The sequence below is a fragment of the Nomascus leucogenys genome, chromosome 22a, assembly GCF_006542625.1.
Source record: "Nomascus leucogenys isolate Asia chromosome 22a, Asia_NLE_v1, whole genome shotgun sequence".
NCBI lineage: Eukaryota > Metazoa > Chordata > Mammalia > Primates > Hylobatidae > Nomascus > Nomascus leucogenys.
In genome coordinates this window covers 83,596,238-83,615,608 of record NC_044402.1, presented here as the reverse complement: position 1 = coordinate 83,615,608, position 19,371 = coordinate 83,596,238, and the positions used below count along the sequence as shown (strand labels likewise).

Genomic DNA, 19,371 nt, shown 5'->3' with positions numbered 1-19,371 from the left:
GTATACCTATGTAACAAACCTGCAAGTACTGCACATGTATACCAGAACTTAAAGTATAAAAAAGCAAAAAAAAAAAAAAAAAAAGAAAAAAGGAAAAAATATTTTACTCTAAAACTTTTTCAGTTGAACACTTCTGACAAGTCACCACAAGATGGAAGTACATCTGAAGTTTGAGTTAGATACGTTTTTAAAGTATTGAGTACATGAAAGCTGTTTTCAATAATAGACAATTGCCCGGGCCCAGTGGCTCACGCCTGTAATCCCAGCACTTTGGGAGGCCGAGGCAGGTGCATCACCTGAGGTCAGGAGTTCAAGACCAGCCTGGCCAACATGGTAAAACCCCATCTCTACTAAAAACACAAAAAATTAGCGTGGCGTGGTGGCGGGCACCTGTAATCCCAGCTACCCAGGAGGCTGAGGCAGGACAATCGCTTGAACCTGGGAGGCAGAGGTTGCAGTGAACCGAGATTGCACCATTGCACTCCAGCGTGGGCAACAAGAGCGAAACACCATCTCAAAATAAATAAATAAAATAGACAATCTATTTAAATGCCAGTTGAAATTCTGCTTTAAAACCTGCTGCAAGACTTTACTACATAAAAAAAAAAAAAAAAAAAAAAACAGGAAGAGATAGATGGTTTAAATTTAGAAAATATTTTCTGCTGATGAGCCAGGAAATAACCTGATAACTTAAGACATGACCCAAAGGCTCCAGAGAAACCTTTTTCACCAACCCTCCTGAGACCAGCCTGGCCAACATGGTGAAACCCCGCCTCTACTAAAAATACAAAAATTAGCCAGGTGTAGTGGCGTGTCCCTGTAATCCCAGCTACCTGGGAGGCTGAGGTAGGACAATCACTGGAACCCAGGAGGCAGAGGCTGCAGTGAGACAAGATCGTGCCACTGCACTCCAGCCTGGGTGACAGAGCAAGACTCCGTCTCAATAAAAAAGAAAGAAAAAAGTTTGGAGTCCCTTCCCTGTGTCTTTGACTCTACCCCAGCACACATTGCCCTGATGTTTCTCCCAGCTGGCAAAACTTGGAGATCTTGGAGCGAAAGGATGCATATGTGTCCTCTGGGTCAGAGATGCTTTTTTTGTCCCAAGAATGTCCCTATGCCTCAGCCTAGACAATAAGTGCTAGCACAAACAAAATATATGAAGAATTCAGCACTTTGATACTATTTAAATATTCATAGTTAACAAATGTGTCCAAATGTGTCCAGTGATTTACATTGAGATCATCCTTTGCATGTTGTAAAGTTTTATACTTTACATACTTTTTTATATGACCAAAAAGAAATATTTTATTTGGCCTTATGTTTTTAAAATACAGTCTTTTCAAATATTCTTTAATTAGTAGTTAATTAAGGAGCTGTGATTGGAACCCAGGAGATTCATGTATATTTCTCCAGTTCACCTAAGTTTAAGTGGTTTAAAAATCAAATAACCTTGGGGGTTGGGTCAAGATGGAAGACTAGAAGCAGCTCATGCATGCCATTCTCATGGAGAGGAAACAAAACGGCTAGTGAACACTGACCCCGCAGGCCAATCATCTGAGAAACCACATCAGGATGCATCAAGGCAGCAGGGGGACAGAGAGAGCAGAGAGGAGTGAAACTGGGCACCAGCCTGTCTGGGCTCAGGGTGGAGGCAGGAGAATCTCTCCAACACAGAAAAGGATCAGTAAGTGAGAGCCCCCTGGGGGACACACACTCTCCACAGGGACCTGTGCAAGACTGGGAACAGGAGAATCCTCCTGGCTCCCCTGCACCTCCCCCACTGTGCTTTGAGGACTGAGGTTGAGAGACACCAGGACATCTTGTAGGGGCAACACTCAAGTCCAAGGGGACCTCAACAAGCCTTGAGCCCCAGAGCAGACCAGCACTGGTGCCACAAACCCAGTAGAGGCTATAGTCATGGTGCCTGGGAACAGTAAGATTACTCCACACCCCCTCGCTGGACAAGGCTTGGTGCCAGCCTCCAGCCCTGCGGAACCACTTCTGCCTGGACTCAGCCAGTGGCTGCAGCCTCTTGTCCTGGAAACACCCAGACAGGAAGGTGGGGTCACTCACCCACCCCTACTACTAGTAGCCTGGTGGGCAGTGCTTGCCAGAGCTTTCAGCTCAGGGGTCCCACTTCTGTGTGAACTCAGCCAAAGTTTGCAGCCCCCTATTGCCCAGGAAGCACCTGGATAACAGGGTGAGTGACCCTACCCAACCCCACCACTAGAAGCCAGGTAGGCAATACCTGCTACAGCCCAGTGGTCCCTCTTCTGTGTAGACTTAGCTGGTGGGCACAGCCTCCTGTTGTCCCAGGAAACACCTGGATAACAGGGTAGATGACCCCACTCACCCCTGCGGCTGGCAGCCAGGCAAGCAATGCCTGCTAGAGCTTCCAGCCCAGCTGTCCCGCTTCTGTCTGATTGTAGCACCCTGTTGTCTGGAAAATACCCAGAGGGCAGGGTGGGTGACTCCAGGAGAACCACACCTGCTAGAGCTTCCAGTCCAGAGGTCCTGCCTCTGCCTGAATTTGCTGAGGGGCACAGCCTCCTGTTGCCCTGGAAATGCCTGGATGGTAGGGCAGGCAACTCCACCCACTCTCATAAGAAGGGCCATACCCACTAAAGCTTCTAGTCCAGGGGTCCTGCTTATGCCTGGGCAGGCACAACCCTGTGTCCCCCCAGGAAGCACTCAGAGAGCAGATTAGGGCTGACCCAGCAAGTATATGGCCTGTCTACAACTGTGACACACCTGCCTGAGGGAGCTCCATGGACAAGAACACCCAACAAAAGAAAAGCAAGGGCCAGGCACGGTGGCTCACACCTGTAATCCCAGCACTTTGGAAGGCCAATGCAGGCATATTACTTGAGGTCACAGGTTCGAGACCAGCCTGGCCAACATGATGAAACCCTGTCTCTGCTAAAAATACAAAAATTAGCCAGGCATGGTGGCAAGCACCTGTAGTCCCAGCTACTTGGGAGGCCAAGGCAGAAGAATCACTTGAATCTGGGAGGCAGAGGTTGCAGTGAGTCAAGATCATACCACTGCACTCCAGCCTGGGCAACAGAGTAAGACTATGCCTCAAACAGAAAGAAAGAAAGAAAGAAAAGGAAGAGAGAGACAAAGAGAGCGAGAAAGAGAGAGAAAGGGAAGGAAGGGAAGGAAAGGAAGGAAGAGAAGGGAGGGAGGGAGGGAGGGAGGGAGGGAGGGAGGGAGGAAAGGAAGGAAGGAAGAAAAGGGAGGCAAGGAGGGAGGGAGGGAGGGAGGAAAGGAAGGAAGGAAGAAAAGGGAGGCAAGGAGGGAGGGAGGGAAGGAAGGAAGGAAGGAAAAAAGAAGGCACAGAGACAGCAATTGAGGGGGGATCCTCCAAGACCAGGAGCAGACTAGAATTAAGGCCAGTTGACTGAACTCACTTTATACCACAGTGAAACCACAAAGAAGGTTAAAGGAGGGGAAAAAAAACATCCAAAAGACAGCAACTTCAAAGACTGAAGGAACATCAGCCCACACAGATGAGAAAAAACCAACACAATAACTCTGGTAACTCAAAAATCCAGAATGTGTTCTCATCTCCAGCCACACTAGTTCCCCAGCAATGGTTCTTAACCAAGCTTAAATGGCTTAATGTCAGAAATAGAATTGAGAACATGAATAGAACGAAGATCACCAAGTTTCAGGAGAAAGCCGAAACCCAATCCAAGGACTCTAAGGACTACATAAAATGATAAAGCAGATAAAAGACAAAATGATCCTTTTAAGAAAGAACTACTGAATTGACAGAGCTCAAAAATTCACTTCAAGAATTTCATAATACAACCATAAGTATTAACAGCAGAATTGACCAAGATGAGGATAGAATCTCAGAACTTGAAGACTGCTTCTCCAAAATAACTGTCAGACAAAAATACAAATGGCCGGGCGCAGTGGCTCACGCCTGTAATCCCAGCACTTTGGGAGGCCGAGGAGGGTGGATCCCGAGGTCAGGAGATCGAGACCATCCTGGCTAACACAGTGAAACCCCATCTCTACTAAAAATACAAAAAGAAATTAGCCGGGCGTGGTGGCAGGCACCTGTAGTCCCAGCTACTCGGGAGGCTGAGGCAGGAGAATGGCGTGAACCCAGGAGGCGGGGCTTGCAGTTAGCCAAGATCGCGCCACTGCACTCCAGCCTGGGTGACAGAGCAAGACTCTGTCTCAAAAAAAAAAAAAAAAAAAAAAAAAAAAACAAACAGCAAACAGAAAAAAGCAGGGGTTGCTATTCCAATTTCAGACAAAACAGACTTTCAACCAACAATGATCAGAAAAGATAAGGGGCATTACACAATGGTAAAGTGTTCCACAAGAGGACCAAACTATCCTAATATATTAATATATGCACCCAACACAGGAACATCCAAATTCATAAAGCAAGTTCTTAGAGACCGACACAGAGACCTAGATAATCACACAATAATAGTGGGAGACTTCAACACCGCACTGACAATATTAGACAGACCATTGAGACAGAAAATTAACAAAGATATTCAGGACATGAACTCAACATTTGACCCAGGGGCCTAACAGAACTCTCCACCCCAAAACAACAGAATATATATTCTCATCTGCACATGGCACACAATCTAAAATCAACCACATAATCAGCCATAAGACAATCCTCACCAAATTCAAAAAAATTTAAATCATACCAAACACACTCTCAGACCACAGCACAATAAAAATGGAAATCAAAACTAAGAAAATCACTCAGAATCATGTAATTAAATGGAAATTAAACAACTGCTCCTGAATAACCTTTGTATAAACAGGAAATTAAGACAGAAATAAAGAAATTATTTGAATAAAACAACATATCAGAATCTCTAGCACACAGCTAAAGAAGTGTTAAGAGGGAAAAGTTGGCTAGGCTCAGTGGCTCACACCTGTAAACCTAGTACTGTGGGAGGCTGACGCAGGCAGATCACTTGAGGTCAGGAGTTTGAGACCAGCCTGGCCACACGGTGAAATCCTGTCTCTACTAAAAATACAAAAATTAGCCGGGCTACCGTAGTCCCAGCTACTCGGGAAGCTGAGGTAGAAGAATCACTTGAATACTTGAATGAACCCAGGAGGCGGAGGTTGCAGTGAGCCGAGATCGCGACACTGCACTCCAGCCTAGGCAACAGAGTGAGACTGTCTGAAAGGACAGGACAGGACTGGACAGGACAGGACAGGACAGGACAGGACAGGACAGGACAGGGAAACTAAACTTCAGGTCAATATCCTTGATGAGCATAGATGCAGAAATCCTCAACAAAATACTAGCAAACTAAAACCAGCAGTATAGTAAAAAGGTAATCTATAAAAATCAAGCAGCGTTTATCCCTGGGATACAAGGTTGCTTCAACATACACAAATCAGTAAATAATGATTCACCACATAAACCAGAACTAAGTACAAAAACCATCTCAATAGATGCAGAAAAGGCTTTCAATAAAATTCAACATAACTTCACATCAAAAACTCTCAACAAATTAGTCACTGAAGGAAAGCACCTCAAAATAATAAAAAGCATCTATGACAAACCTACAGCCAACATCATACTGAATGGGCAAAAGCTGGAAGCACTTCCCTTGAGAACCGTATCAAGACAAGGATGCCCACTCTCACCACTCCTATTCAATGTAGTACTGGAATTCCTGGCTAGAGCACTCAGTCAAGGGAAAGAAATAAAAGGCATCCAAATAGAGAGAAAGTCAGTCTATCTCTGTTTGCAGACAATATGATTCTATATCTAAAAAACTCCATAAGCTCTGCCCAAAAGCTCCTAAATCTAATACACAACTTCAGCAAAGTTTCAGGATATAAAATCAGTGTACAAAAATCAGTAGCATTTCTAAACACCAAGAATATCCAAGCCAAAAGCCTAATAAAGAATGCAATACCATTCACAATAGCCACAAAAGTTATAAAATACCTAGAAATACAGCTAACAAGGGAGGTGAAAGATCTCTACAACAAAAATCATAAAACACTGCTGAAAGAAATCAGAGATAATACAACCAATGGAAAAATACTCCATGCTCACAGACAGGAATAATCCATATTGTTAAAATGGCCATAATGTCCAAAGTAATTTATAGATTCAATGCTATTCCCATTAAGTTACCATTGACATTCTTCACAGAATTAGAAAAAAACTATTTTAAAATTCATGGAACCAAAAAAGAGCCCAAATAACCAAGGCAATCCTAAGCAAAATGAACAAAGCTGGAGGCATCACATTACCCAACTTCAAACTGTACTACAGGGCTACCGTAACCAAAACAGCATGGTACTGGTACAAAAACAGACACAGAGATAAATAAAGAAATCAGGCAGGCAGATCACCTTAGGTCAGGAGTTCCGAGACCAGCCTGACCAACATGGCGAAACCTCGTCTCTACTAAAAATACAAAATTAGCCAGGCGTGGTGGCACATGCCTGTAATCCCAGCTACTCGGGAGGCTGAGGCAGGAGAATCACTTGAACCCAGGAGGTGGAGGTTGCAGTGACCCAAGATCATGCCATTGCACGCCAGCCTGGGCAACAAGAGCAAAACTCCATCTCAAAAAACAAAACAAAACAAACAAAAAAACTCAGAAATAAAACTGCACACCTACAACCATCTGATCTTCGACAGAGTTGACAGAAATAAGCAATGGGGAAACGACTCCCTATTCAATAAATGGTGCTGGGCTAACTGGCTAGACATATGCAGACTATTTAAACTGGACTCCTTCCTTATACCATATACAAAAATCACCTTGAGATGGATTAAGGAGTTAAATGCAAAACCTAAAACTATAAAAACCCTGAAAGAAAACCTAGGCAATACCATTCTGGATACCAGCCTTGGCAAAGATTTCATGACGAAGGCGCCAAAAGCAATTGCAACAAAAACAAAACTTGACAAATGGGACCTAATTAAACTAAAGAGCTCCTGCACAGCAAAACAAAACAAAACAACCTATAAACAGATTGTATTAGTCAGGGTTCTCTTAGAGGGACAGAACTAATAGGAGATATATATATATTATATATATATATCCTATATAACCACACAATAATAGTGAGAGACTTCAACACCCCACTGACAATATTAGACATATAAATATATAAATATGTATATACATATATATATATAAAAATAAAGGAGAGTATATTAAGTATTAACTTACAAGATCACAACGTCCCAAAACAGGCTGTCTGCAAGCTGAGGAGCAAGGAGAGCCAATCGGAGTCCCAAAACTGAAAAACTTGGAGTCCAATGTTCGAGGGCAGGAAGCATCCAGCACAAGAAAAAGTGTAGGCTTCCAGGCTAGGCCCGTCTCTCTCCTTTTCTGCCTGCTTTGTATTTGCTGGCAGCTGATTAGATTGTGCCTACCAGATTAAGGGTGGATCACGTTCCCCAGTCAACTGACTCAAATGTTAATCTCTTTCGGCAACACCCTCATAGACACACCCAGGATTAATACTTTGTATCCCTCAATCCAATCAAGTTGACACTCAGTATTAACCATTACACAGATTAAACAGATACAGAATTAAAGAAAATATTTGCAAACTGTACATCCGACAAAGGTCTAATATCCAGAATCTATAAGGAACTTAAATTAACAAGCAAAAACAACCTCATTAAAAAGTGGGCAAAGGATATGAACGGACACCTTTCAAAAGAAGACATATATAGAGCCGACAAGCATATGAAAAAATGTTCAACATCACTACTCACAGAAATTCAAATCAAAACCACAGTGAGGTATCATCTCAAACCAGTTTGAATGGCTATTAAAAAGTCAACAAAAATGTTGGCAAGGTTGCAGAGAAGAGGGAACACTTGGTAAGAAGGTAAATTGGTTCAGCCATTGTGGAAAGCAATGTGGCAATTCCTCAGAGACCTTAAAACAGAATTACCATTCAACCCAGAAACCTCACTGTTGAGTATATACCCAGAGGAATATAAATCATCCTACCATAAAAATACATGCACACACATATTCATCACAGCACTATTCACAACAGCAAAGACATGGAATCAATGTAAATACCCAACAACAGTAATAGACTAGATAAAGAAAATATGGTACATATATTCCATGGAATACTACACAGCCATAAAAAAGAAGAAAATCATGTACCTTGCAGCAACATGGATGGAAAAGCAGGCCATTATACTAAGCAATCTAACACAGGAACAGAAAACCAAATACTGCATGTTCTCATTCCATGTGTACTCAGTGTGGAAGCTAAACATTGACTACACATGGACACAAAGAAGGGAACAACAGAAGTTGGAGGGTGGAAGAAGGGAGAGGACTGAAAAACTACCTATCATGTACCATGCTTATTACCTGCGTGACAAAATAATCTGTACACTAAATCCCTGTAACAGACAATTAACATATGTAACAACACTGCGTATGTACTCCTGGACCTAAAATAGAAACTAAAAACACCTAAATCTCAGAATGTTACAGTTCCACAAAACGGCGTTCTAAAAAAAAAAAAAAAAGTTTTTGTCCTATTGCTGTTACTACATATCTGTGTGATCTTAGACAAGGTATTAATGTATTCTGTGTTCTTACCCTCTGTTCTAGTTGCTGTGTACCCTACAACAAATCAAAAAATGGATAATCAAATATGGTAATATACATACAAGAGAATATTATTCAGCCTTAAAAAGGAAGGAAATTCTGACATGCTGTAACATATATGAATCTTGAAGATATTATGCTAAATGAAATAAGCAAGTCACAAAAATACAAATACTGCAAGATTCCACTCATATGAGGAAGCATAGTCAAAATTTTGGAGCTAGAAAGAATAGTGATTGCTAGGGCTTGGGAGAAGGGGAGGGGTATTACTTAATGGATAGAGTTTCATTTGTGCAAGATTAAAAGAATTATGGCAATGGATAGTGATGATGGTTGCATATTATGAATGTATTTAATACCACTGAACATCTCTTAAAAATTATTTTAAGATGAGATGGGCGCGGTGGCTCTCACCGGTAATGACTGCACTTTGGGAGGCCGAGGTAGGTGGATCACTTGAGCCCAGGAGTTCAAGACCAGGCTGGGCAATGTGGCAAACTCTACTAAAAAATACAAATTAGCCAGGCATGGTAGTATATGCCTGTTGTCCCAGCTACTCGGGAGGCTGAGGTAGGAGGATCACTTTAGCCCAGGAGGTTGAGGCTGCAGTGTGCTGTGATTGCACCACTGCACTCCAGCCCAGGTGAGAGACGCTGTCTCCAAAAAAAAAAAAGAGGGGTGGGGAGATAAGATGGTGATTTTAATGTAATATGTATTGTACCACAAGAAAAATTATTTTTCTAAAGAAATTAACTGGCCGGGTGCGATGGCTCATGCCTATAATCCCAGCACTTTGGGAGGCTGAGGCGGGTGGATCATCTGAGGTCAGAAGTTCAAGACCAGCCTGGCCAACATGGGAAACCCTGTCTCTACTAAAAATACAAAAAATCAGCCATGCATGGTGGTGGGTGCCTCTAATCCCAGCTAATCAGAGAATCACTTGAACCTGGGAGGCAGAAGTTGCAGTGAGCCAAGATCCCGCCATTGCACTCCAGCCCATGCAACAAGAGTGAAACTCAGTCTCAAAAAATAAAAAAAGAAACAACTGGAAGTACTCTGGATGCCCTAAGTCATATGCATTCCAGAGGGTTAGAGATAAACCACAAAAATTCAGAGGACAACCACATTGGTGAAGTTATGAGGGGTCCATTGGTCAGGAGCATGCTAGGAATGCCCATCACTAAAGGATAATTTATTTCACCTTGATCCTCCTACCATTAAAAAGAGATACAGCACTTTACAGGCTTCTGGATTTTAGAAACACAAATTGTAGACAGGAAAACTCCTTTGAACCATTTCTTATGTGGCTTAGATTTTAGTGGGGCCCAGAGTGAGGGAGTTCTGGAGCAAGTTCCAGCTTATAGTACAAATAACTCGACATTTAGGCCATACGACCTGGCAAATCCCATGATGCCAGAGACATTCCTGGTAGACAAGGATGCTAGAGTCTCTGGCAAGCCCTGATTGCATAAGTCATAACACAGACCTTTAGGTTTCTGGAGCTCAGTCAGTCTTTCCGCAGCAGGTAACTAGTCACTATTTAGAGTAGCTCCTCACATCAGAGCACATCAACTATGTGACCACAGCTATCCATCACGAGCTGGGTATTGTCAGATCCACCAAACCCAAAGAATAGACCAGCATAGTAATAACTCATGTTACATTCGGGATGGTGCCCAAGCAGTTCCTAGGGCTCCAACTTCCATGAAAAGGTGGCCCATGTAACTCACCTCCAAGACACCAGCACCTTTCCCTCAGCTCATGGCTTCGTTGGGGTTCACCACTACTATCAGGTGACAGAAGAGGAAAAAACCCCAGGCTTGGTTCACAGATAAATCAGCTTGGTATTTTACTGTAAACCAAAGACTGACTCCTGCCATATTAGCCTGAGTAGACTTGAAAGACAGTGATAAGGGAAAAGCTACCTAGTGGCCTGAGCTTCAATTCAAGCAATAAACCTGGTCAGCACTTCGCTCATGATGTAACATAAAATTAAATGCTCACCAGCCTTTATGTCATCTTTCTAGGCATTTAGCTTGCTGGAGGTGCATTTTCTAGTCCATTCCTCAGGACACACTCAGGGAAACACGTTCCCTGAATTCTTGCACATTGATAGTGTCTGAGGAGTTATTTTTATATTTAATCAGTTTTGGTAGATACAAAATCTTTTACTCACATTTTCTTTCTACAGATATCTTAAAGGGGCTATTCTTTTTCCTCCTGACATAGTGCTGGTATTTTAACTCTTGCTCTTATAAGTCATTTGCTGTTTTTGTCTAGTCAAACCCAAAGTTTGTATATTGCCATTGGTTGTCCCAGTATAATAATCTCAGGTAGGCAGGTTACTCTTCCAATGTGTAGTTCCAAATTTTTTTCATCAAAGTAGTCATTTGATTTTGTTCTGTATGTTGCATTTTTTCTGTCTCTAGAGTTTGTCCTACCCCTACTAATCCTTTTTATCTCTTTTCTGACTTCTAAAAGTCCTCCATTTTTATCTTTCATTTCTCTTAGGGCAGTGTCTGTTGTTCATCAGCTGTTTATTATTCTAGTCTTAATTTATGAGTGATTTTCCTCTATTACTAGTATTTTCCCAAGTTCTTCAATTTTATTTCTGTTGTTCTTTCAAATCTTGTATCATTTTCTAAACGTCTTAAAACTCAATTTTAAGTACTACACTATAGCTTCTATCCATTTTATGGGCATGCCTTTCTGGTGTGCTTTCAATGTCTACAGGGATGTTATTTTCTTCCTTATACTCTTTTTTTTTAAACAACCTTGCATGACTATAGTTTCATGTTATATTTGCTTGAAGGCAGCTTCTCTGAGCTTTTAAAAGGAGGGTTAGTTCAGGGTAACTTTCCTAACATCACAGATATTCCACTTTTGTTGTTTTTATATAGTGTTCAAAAATAAGACAGCTTGCTTTCTGAAATCTTCCTGGATCTTTTAAAATAAATGACAGATACAAAGATGGGTAAGGTATGATTCCGGGAGAAATAACAAAACAAAATATAGCAAACAAATATTTTTAGCCCAAAAGCAAACTTCACAGTCCATGAAGGCCTATGCAAATAAATAAAACACCCCCTCCAATAAACAAACCTTTTAATAAAATGTGTATTAATTCAAATACAAATGCAGGACTTTTAAAATGGAATTTAGTAGCCAGTTCTAAATTGAATAATTGAGTTCTACACATTATGAAATAGGATATAAAATATAATCCTAAATTGGAAGAAAAAGACTTCAATGTAGAAGTTTTCAGATGAAAATATACTTTATAAATGAATCTTCATTCATGCCAGTACATTCCTTAGTATTACTTAGTAATACTTCCCAGCTCTTTAGGAGGCCGTGGCAGGTGAATCACTTGAGTTCAAGAGTTCAACATCAACCTGGCCAACATGGTGAAACCCTGTCTCTACTAAAAATACAAAAATTAGCCAGGCATGGTGGTGCACGCCAGCTAACTGGGAAGCTGAGGCACAAGAATCACTCGAGCCCAGGAAGTAGAGGCTGCAGTGAGCCAAGATGGCACCACTGCACTCCAGTGTGGGTGACAGGGCAAGAATCTGTCTCAAAAAAAAAAAAAAAGATATTAATTATGTTCAGTGAGATACTGACATTGTAATTCCAAGTAGAAATATTCTTTTTTGATATATCCTCAAGTATTTAGAGTAAAATGACATCTTATCTGGGATGTGCTTTAAACAAAATAAAAGGGGAAGAAAAGAAACAAGTATGGCAAAATTTAATGGTAATTAAAGCTGGTATATAGTGGTTCATACATATTTTCTCTTTCAATGAATAAAGCTTTTTATAATAAATCACCCTTTCAAAAAATATTCAATACATATTGATATCATTTGGATATCTGTCCCCTCCAAATCTCATGTTGAAATACGATCCCCAATGTTGGAGGTGGGGACTAGTGGGAGATGTTTAGATCATGGAGGCAGATCCCTCATGAATGGCTTGGTGTCCTCCCTGCAGTAATGAGTTCATGTGAGATCTGGTTATTAAAAAGAGTCTAGAACCTCCTTCTTCCTGCTCTCTTTCTCTCTTTCACCATGTGATATGCTCACTCTTCTTCACTTTCCTCCACGAGTAAAGCATCATGCTTCTTGTACAGCTACAAGCCAATTAAACCCTGAGCCAAATAAACCTCTTTTACTTTTAATAAATTATCCAGCCTCAGGTACTCCTTTATAGCAATGCAAACAGACTAATACACATATCATTGACAATGTTTATTATCAAGAAACTTTAGGTTTTTTAAAAGAATGCTCGTTTTAGAACACACCAAGAGGACACTCTGTGACAGGACATATACAAACAAGGATAATTAAAATATTAAATACTATCTAAATTAAAAGACCATAATTCAAATTGCTAATTATAATATTTGTGTCAGTAGAAATAACTATAGTTCCCCTTCATGAAATTCACCCCAACGTTCTAATGAAGACTATGACGTCTCACCACAATTTCAGTTATTTAATTTACAATAATCAATGCTGAGTTTTCTGTGCTGAAGCATGCACTGTTACAGAAAGCATAAAATCCTATTTACAGGGATTTTTAGTTTTCTTTAAAATGTATCTCAAGCATCTTTTAAAGTGCGAGCTACAAATAGGCTGTATCTTTAATGAAAAAGGCTTCTTTCTAAAAGAAGTATGAGATAGCTATCCAATACTGCAGGAACGGTTATATAACTAACCGAAGGAACCAGCAGCACTCTGCTAACTCTGTTTTAGTGTAGCAACCTCCTCCTGGGTCTTCTACTACCAGCCAAACATGTACTCCATTGCTTTGGATACAAGACTTTCATCTTTTTTTGGCGTTTGTCTGTCAGAAATAACCTATTAAAAACACACAAAAAAAAAAACTGTTAGGTTATTGTTACTTCAGTGTCATAGTCAATTCTAGAATTGCTCATTTAAAACAGAAACACCAAAATGCATTTATAGCACTGAATTGTGTATTTTTGTATTTTTAGTAAAGACAGGGTTTCACTGTATTAGCCAGGATGGTCTCCATCTCCTGACCTCGTGATCCACCCGCCTCGGCCTGCCAAAGTGCTGGGATTACAGGCATGAGCCACTGCACCCGGCCTGAATTGTATATTTTTAAAATTAAAATATGGACTTAGAATATCCTTATGCTTTTAAGAATGCCAAAATTTTATTCCTTTGGCAAAGCAAATAACACCTGTTTCTTAAATTAGAAAACTGAATAGCTGGGTGCAGTGGCTCATGTCTGTAATCCCAGGACTTTGGGAGGCCAAGATGGGCAGATCACTTGAGGTCAAAAGTTCGAGACCACCCTGGCCAACATGGCCCCATCTCTACTAAAATTACAAAAAATTAGCTGGGCGTGGTGGCACATGCCTTTAATCTACTCAGGAGGCTGAGGCAGGAGAATCACCTGAACCCAGGAGGCAGAGGTTGCAGTGAGCTGGGATAGCGCCACTGCACTCCAGCCTAGGCAACAGAGTGAGATTCCGTCTTAAAACAAAAGAAAGAAAAATTGAATAACATAAAAGCTGCACAAAATGGGAAATTTAAAATAACAGTAATAGAAACTAAAGAAAAAAACAGTTCTAGAATAATCTCCAAATTTCAGAGGAAGTAAAAAAACTGAACTACCACTATCTGCCCTACTAAAGCTCAAGTGTTTCATGTACTGTGTTTTCAGGACCTGTTTCTGCAGCTGGTTAAGTTCGAACACTTGGCTAATCAGTAGGAGACAATAATATACTGAATGAGGTCATAATACTTCTACCATTCTTCAAAGAACATAATTAACTTCTTTAAGCTTTTTTGAAGTGAGAAATTTTTTTGTCTGGAGGTTGGTCAATGTCTTCATTTAAATAACCAAAGCTACTCCAACCTAAGGTTCTGCACTTTGGATACCATCAATTTAGTCATCAATTTAATAGTTTTAATGCGCCCTCATGTCAAAGATGCACACGGGATACATTTTGTATGTATGCAAATATAACTTAGAAAAAGCTAAAACAACTCTAAAAAAATTTAAAGGAATGGCAAATAAAATTTTTTTTTAATTCATGATAACTTTCCAATTGGCCAAGATGCTAACTTTAAAACAGAAAAATTTTAAAGCGTAAAGGTTTCATCAAGGTAATAGCCTCCTCAGGAAACATTTAATGGCATACAAATCAATACAATGAAAAAGTTAAGCATGCTATGCACTCAGCCATTAAAGTACATCTTTTTTTATGCAATCCTTAAAATACCTGATAATCACTAGTAGAGGCTTTGTATGCTGTAGCAAGAGGTCTCATGGTAGAAATCCTAGGAGTACTTCCAGGTTGTGTTGGTGTACCTAGAGTTTTGATTGGTGGTGTAAAGGCTAAAGATGGAGATGATAAAGCACATCTGTCACTGCTTTCCATAACACTCTGGAGAAACAAAGAAATAACTCCTTTGTTTATAAACATAATACATATCATCCAGTATTACATCCTACTTAAAAAATTTAATTGAAAGATAAAGATGAAATACTTTATTTGCTCTAATTAAACTTCCGAATAATTTTAGGCTTGAAAAAATATTTGCTTCTTAGGTAGCATTTGAGATTGAATGCTCAGCCAGAAATCTCACTTCAGTGACCTCAAACAATGTCAATACAACTACAGACCACAGAAATAAGAACTTCCTAAAACACTATGAAAAATCAGCAAGGACAAAAAAAAAATTCTTAGGGAAACCTGGATTGGAAAGAATCAAAATCCAAAGCTATTTAGAGCTTAGTTACCCCAAATGTTCTTCTGGCCTCTGCAAACATTTGTTACAGCACAGTATTATAACTATATAACTACACTGATATAACAGATTCTACGAATAGGAACCACATCTTGCTTTGTTCATTAATGTGTGTATACTACCACCAAGCACAATGCCTGGTATGTAGTACAAGTTCACATATACTTTAAGAATGTTTACAATGATTTAACAAGCCACAAAGAACAGTTTAAATTGTACTCTATACTATTTAATCAGTACATATAGAATAATTTTAAAATAGTTTGAAACAGAAATATTTTGAAACAAAAAGCTTTGGCATTTAAAAGTTAACTATCAGTTAACATTAATGTGAACGAATTCATTCTGAAATAGTACCATTCCATTTAAGTACTTTAAAGTATCTGGTATCGCTTTGCACAAGAAAGAGAATGGATTAGTAGTCAAGAGACCTAAAATCTAGGCCTCACCTTTAACAACTCTGGACAAGTTACTTAAGCCCTCTCAGTTTCTTTACCTGAAAAATGAAGAGGTGAGGACAGATTACCTCTAAATTCTAAAGTCTATGATTAAATACCTTCGGCTTACCACAAAGAGTACTATAAATATCATCACAGTTTACAAACTAAGAAAAACAGACACAGTGAAACCAAGTGACACAACCACCAATTTCAATCCTTGGTCTTGTGCTCTTCATATAGATTAAGCTACTTTGCTTACATGACCAGTAACTTACTTTGTCAATACATGGTTTTACACCAATCATGATGGATTCTCCAAAAATCCTCCCATCTTTGCTTAAGGCTTTCCGAGCCTGCAGTTTAGACTGATAACGAATATGCATCCAATTTCCTGTATTAGACATCTGCAAAGAATAAAACTGTCTCTTAAAATAGAAAATATATAAAATCTACATCTAATGAATTCTACTAGAAAAGAGGAACATGTGAAGATAAATTCACTTCCATTCCGTATTTGATGCCTTATAAAAAGCTGTGAAGTTCAACAAAAATCATATTTAAAACAGCTTCAACAATCTCTCAATTCTCTACAATCAATATGTACATATTCTCTGAAAGTAAAATACTTCTCAAAATACGTTTATTGTAAAGAGATCAAAGCAACATTTGCCATAAAATTATTTAAAACCACTCAATCTGATTTTGTATAGGAGTTAAGTCAATCTCTAGCAACAAAAAAAGATTTGTTACTTATAACTTGTAGCACAAGGTAAGATAATTTTTTAAATTTTAGAGCTATAAAGCTCTAAAAACTCTAAAAGCTCAGGAACTGCCTCCTACTTCTTTTATCCCCAATAAAAGAAGCTCAAATTGGAAAACAGTAATATAATACTTGGTATAATCTATCTTTTTTAAGACTGTAAACTATTTAAGAAAGGAGGTGAGAGGAGGTGGATTTTCAAACTCTCGCTTCTCCATATCTTCTCGCTATACCTCTTTTTATCAACAACTATGCAACTTCCAGCCTTCCAGACTTCAAAGGATTATATCAAAACTTAAAAAAAAATTAAGTTTAAAAAAAATCCACAAAATTCAGAAGCAAAGTTTCTCTCAATTCACAACTTATCCCTCTTTAGTCAAAACTCTGAACTGAAAAAAATTAAGCCTTACCACATGTTTTAAGATATTCCCATACTGTGCAAATTGTAGTAATATGTAGGAAGCAGATGCTTGAGGAAACCTGAAACAAAGAGTTGTCCAAAGAAAACAGTCAGCTTCTACTATCAATGTGAATGCAAATTACTACAAGATAGTTTCAAGATAAATGCCCCCCAACTGTCTAGAACGTTAACAGGAGAGCGCTGATCATCCTGTTTTCCCCAATATGGGCTAATTCTGTCAATGACCAGTCACTCAAAAACAAATACCTTAAAGTTAGTCTTATTCTGCCATTCTTCTCCATCCTCAGATTCTACCTCTGAAATCTCTAAAAATGCTACTCTCATTGCCATTATCCAGGTCTTAGAAAAAAAATTGCAGTTCTACATATAATTTATTTCAATATGTGTATGTTAATATGTAATATATTTAGGTATACTATGGTTATGAAAAGATAAAGAATTTTAAATTATAAACGAATCATTATACATTGAGCATCACTTAAAAATTCTGAAATTTAGTCTTAGAGAAAATTCAGCATCAATATCTATGGTATAGAATCACTTAAAAGGACGGTTACCAAAATTTGATTAGCCATATCTCTCCATGAGAAAATTCTAAGTAATTTTTACTTTCTTCTTTATGAAGTTCTGTATGGTTTGGATATTTTACAATGACATATTATTCTTTTATAGTCTTAACAATAAAGCTGTTTTCAATTTGAAAACAATAACCACTACCAATAGCATAGAAATGGCTATCTAACTTCAGTTATCTGAAGACTGAATTAGAACCCTAAAGAAAAAAAGAAAAATCCGAGTCTCAAAAATAAATCAGAAACCAAACACATTGAAAATCTATGTGAGGCCGGGCGCAATGGCGCACGCCTGTAATACCAGCACTTTGAGAGGCCGAGGTGGGTGGATCACTTGAGGTCAGGAGTTCGAGACCAGCCTGGCCAACCTGGTGAAACCCCGCCTCTACTAAAAATACAAAAAATCAGCTGGGCATGGTGGTGGGCACCTGTAGTCCCAGCTACTCAGGAGGCTGAGACAGAAGAATCGCTTGAACTGGGAAGGAAAGGTTGCAATGAGCCAAGATCGTGCCACTGCACTCCAGCTGGGTGACAGGGTAAGACCTTGTCTCAAAATTAATTAATTAATTAAATAAAATCTATATGAGTAAAATATTCACTGCAATAAGAACTCAAAATTCATTTGTATAAAATCTGGATGTGAAATTTCTCACCACAAAGAAAAACAACAAATAGGTTGGGCGCCTACAGGGCAAAGATAAAACAAAAATGAAAAGAAGAAAGAATGGCTGCAAGTGAGGGAAGTACTTAAGAAATAAAACATAATTCTAAAACTCTTGGACCACTTTGAGTAGAAACTTACATTCTAGTACTCTATAGCAGAATCACCCAAAACAATGAATGATATTTCATAACCGTAAGTCAGTAGGAAAAGGTTAAACTACCAAAGAAAGAACATATATAATGCATCTTTTAGAGGTACTTCCCCATAAATTATCAAAATAAAAAACTTTATCTCTTAAAGGAGAATGCTTCAGTTCTTGAAATTAAAGTCATAGAGGGTTATTAAAACATGAAAGTAAAAAAATAAATAGCTGGGAAAGTTAATGTCTGAAATACGAAAAAATACTAGGAGTGCTTCAAGTAATTTATCTAATTACTGGAAATCTTAAAAGTTAAACCACTACTACTGAGCCTGAAAAACAGATTTAGGAGTGGGTACCTATTTTCAAAAACATGCAGCCAAGCTGGCTCATGCCTGTTATCCCAACTACTCATGAGGCTGAGGCACAAGGATTGCTTGAGGCCAGGAATTGGAGGCTGCAGTGAGCTATGATCATGCCATTGCACTCCAGCGTAGATAACAGAGACTGTCTCAAAAAAAAAAAAAAAAAAAAAAAGCCATTTTATGAGAGAATATAAAAATGTAAATGTAAAAGAAGAAGAATAAAAACACGCCAGCCAAACTGCTATGGATATAGGACTGAGTATGGACTTTCTAGAGAACAGAATGCTATAACCCTGCTTTTTACCTAAATAGAAATCAGTAACACATAAAATCTCTCTGGAAACATACACAAAAAACAGGTGGCAATCATTGCCTTAAAGAGGAGGAAAACTAGCTTGGGACAAAAGCCAAAGGGAAAACTTCATTGTACATTCTTACATACCTTTTGATTTTTTAATTTTAAATAAATTGAATACATAAAATCCACTAAACATTTACTGTGCACCTTTCTTCCTTCAAGGAGCTCATGTGTTATTTTTAGGTTTTTTAATCCCAAAAAATATATAATAGATACATTCCAGTATCAGCATGTGATACAGTTCGGCTGTGT

The 19,371-nt window shown here is 39.0% G+C and overlaps 1 protein-coding gene across 3 annotated transcripts in view; it reads right to left on the bottom strand.

Moving 5' to 3' along the window:
- The window catches only part of NUP35 (nucleoporin 35), an 85,654-nt gene that overhangs the window by 37,569 nt on the left and 28,714 nt on the right, over window positions 1-19,371 (bottom strand). For 2 of the 3 annotated variants that reach the window (XR_004027933.1, XR_004027934.1), the window contains exons 6-9: window positions 17,011-17,080; window positions 16,116-16,244; window positions 14,872-15,036; window positions 13,333-13,474 (exon numbers count right to left, since the gene is read on the bottom strand). Coding sequence is in view for 1 of the 3 variants with exons in the window: in XM_003253822.2 (XP_003253870.1) it covers window positions 13,397-13,474; window positions 14,872-15,036; window positions 16,116-16,244; window positions 17,011-17,080 (442 nt within the window). In the remaining 2 variants the exon portion in view is untranslated. Of the gene's footprint in view, window positions 1-12,847; window positions 13,475-14,871; window positions 15,037-16,115; window positions 16,245-17,010; window positions 17,081-19,371 lie in introns of those variants that run through there. The other variant, XM_003253822.2, reaches the window with a different exon arrangement.